This window comes from Antechinus flavipes, chromosome 6 (assembly GCF_016432865.1).
Source record: "Antechinus flavipes isolate AdamAnt ecotype Samford, QLD, Australia chromosome 6, AdamAnt_v2, whole genome shotgun sequence".
Classification (NCBI taxonomy): Eukaryota; Metazoa; Chordata; class Mammalia; order Dasyuromorphia; family Dasyuridae; genus Antechinus; species Antechinus flavipes.
In genome coordinates this window covers 244,895,862-244,897,763 of record NC_067403.1, presented here as the reverse complement: position 1 = coordinate 244,897,763, position 1,902 = coordinate 244,895,862, and the positions used below count along the sequence as shown (strand labels likewise).

The 1,902-nt window shown below is 33.9% G+C and overlaps 1 protein-coding gene across 1 annotated transcript; it reads right to left on the bottom strand.

Moving 5' to 3' along the window:
• Positions 1-418: 418 nt before the first annotated feature.
• On the bottom strand, positions 419-1,385 carry LOC127540326 (olfactory receptor 10AG1-like). The gene has a single exon (XM_051964969.1). It carries the CDS (start codon positions 1,340-1,342, stop codon positions 419-421), a length of 924 nt encoding a protein of 307 aa, XP_051820929.1. The 5' UTR covers positions 1,343-1,385.
• Between the last annotated feature and the right edge of the window lie 517 nt (positions 1,386-1,902).

Genomic DNA, 1,902 nt, shown 5'->3' with positions numbered 1-1,902 from the left:
GGGTGGAGGGAAGAAAGGGGAAATTTGGAACACAAGGTTTCATAAGTGTCAATGTTGAAAAATTATCCATGAATGTATTTTCAAAATAAAATGCTTTAATAAAAAAGAAGTAAGTTTGACTTTTCTAGGACAACAGGACAAAATATATTCAGGTTACACTTGATGTTTCTCTAAAAAGCAGCCACCATTTGAGATAAAGGACACTTTCATCAACCCAGTCAAGGACTAAAGAAATAAATTAGACATCATAGAAAGCAGTGGGTATCTTTAAATATAAAATATTATAGATTTTTCATATATCATAGAAAACTTATGAAAAGGAGAAATCTATTTCTTAGCTTCAATGTGACAAAAGGAAAAGAAAACTATTTCAATTATTTAATTTTTTTAGATTTGACCATTTGATTAATGAATCACATCATTTTGGAAGCAATTTTCTCAGTGCAGCAATCACATCCTTATTCCTCAGGCTGTATATTATGGGGTTTAATACTGGAGTCACAATAGTATAGAAAAGAGCAAAAATCTTGTCTGATTTAGCCGAATGAATGGATTTGGGTCGCAAATACATAATACTAGCAGACCCATAGAATAAACATACAACCATGAGGTGAGAAGAACAAGTAGAAAAGGCTTTGGATTTCCCGGAAGTCGATGGTAGCTTCAGGATGGTGGTTATGATTCTGAAATAGGATATGAGTATTAAGAGAAAGGGAATTATGACAAAAAAGAAAGTGTTAACATGGACAGCAATCTCTCTCTGATATGTGTCCCCAATGGCAATCTCCAGTAGTGGTGAGGCATCACAGAAAATATGATTGAGTTTGGTAGGACCACAAAACTTCAGAGAGAAAATATAATATGTGACACCTATCTGAGCTGGTATCGCTGTGATCCAGGAGACAATCACCATTAGGACACATGTCCTGTGATTCATGATGAGCGGATAGTAAAGAGGCTTACAGATGGCTACATATCTGTCATAAGCCATCACAGCCAGGAATAAGCACTCTGCAATTCCTAGAACATAAAGGGAGCAAGTTTGTATAGCACAGGACACGAATGGGATGTTTCCCTTCTGAGTCCAAATATCTCTTAGAATTCTAGGGAGAGTGACTGATGTGTAACAGATTTCCAAGAAAGAAAAATTCCCAAGGAAAAAGTACATGGGGGTTTGAAGAGCAGGACTTGTCTTAGTTATAACAATGAGCAGTCCATTTCCTACAAGTATATTAATATAAATGATTAAGAAAATTCCAAATAGAAGACTTCGGAGGTTGGGAAGGTCAGAAAATCCCAGGAGAATGAATTCCACCATGAATGTAACGTTGCTTCTTTCCATTTGGTCAAATTTGTAATGGCTGTGGAAATATTGAATTCAAAATGAGCAAATAATTTTCTTTCCCTAGGTCTGTTTCTAACTTAGAAATATAGAAAAGAGGATGGAGAGAAAGTCTTGTTTAAATGATCTGTTATAATGCTGGTCGCCTTTGTAATTTATATCTCCCTATATATACTCAGCATTTAATATTCTATTCTGCAAAAGTCACTTCCAACTGTTAGCATTCTATATTTTCTTTTGGAAAGTGAATATAACAAATGAATTTAGGTAAAATATGTACTATATGTCTGGCAATATACCAGTGTTCTAAAACTACTTTTCTTGATTATTAGAGTGAAAATATAAATGCTTAGAAATATGCAATAACTTCTTTGAAATTACCCTAACTTTCATATCTACCTTCTATATCACTATTTCACCATTAACATTTTGATTTTTCAAAAGTTCTCCTGATACCAGAAGCCATGGCTTTTACTAAAGATGTCAATTTTATGGAATTGGATGAATTTATAATTTCTGCAACAATCTCCAACAGCCTTAAGAGACTTTTTTTGTTAGCT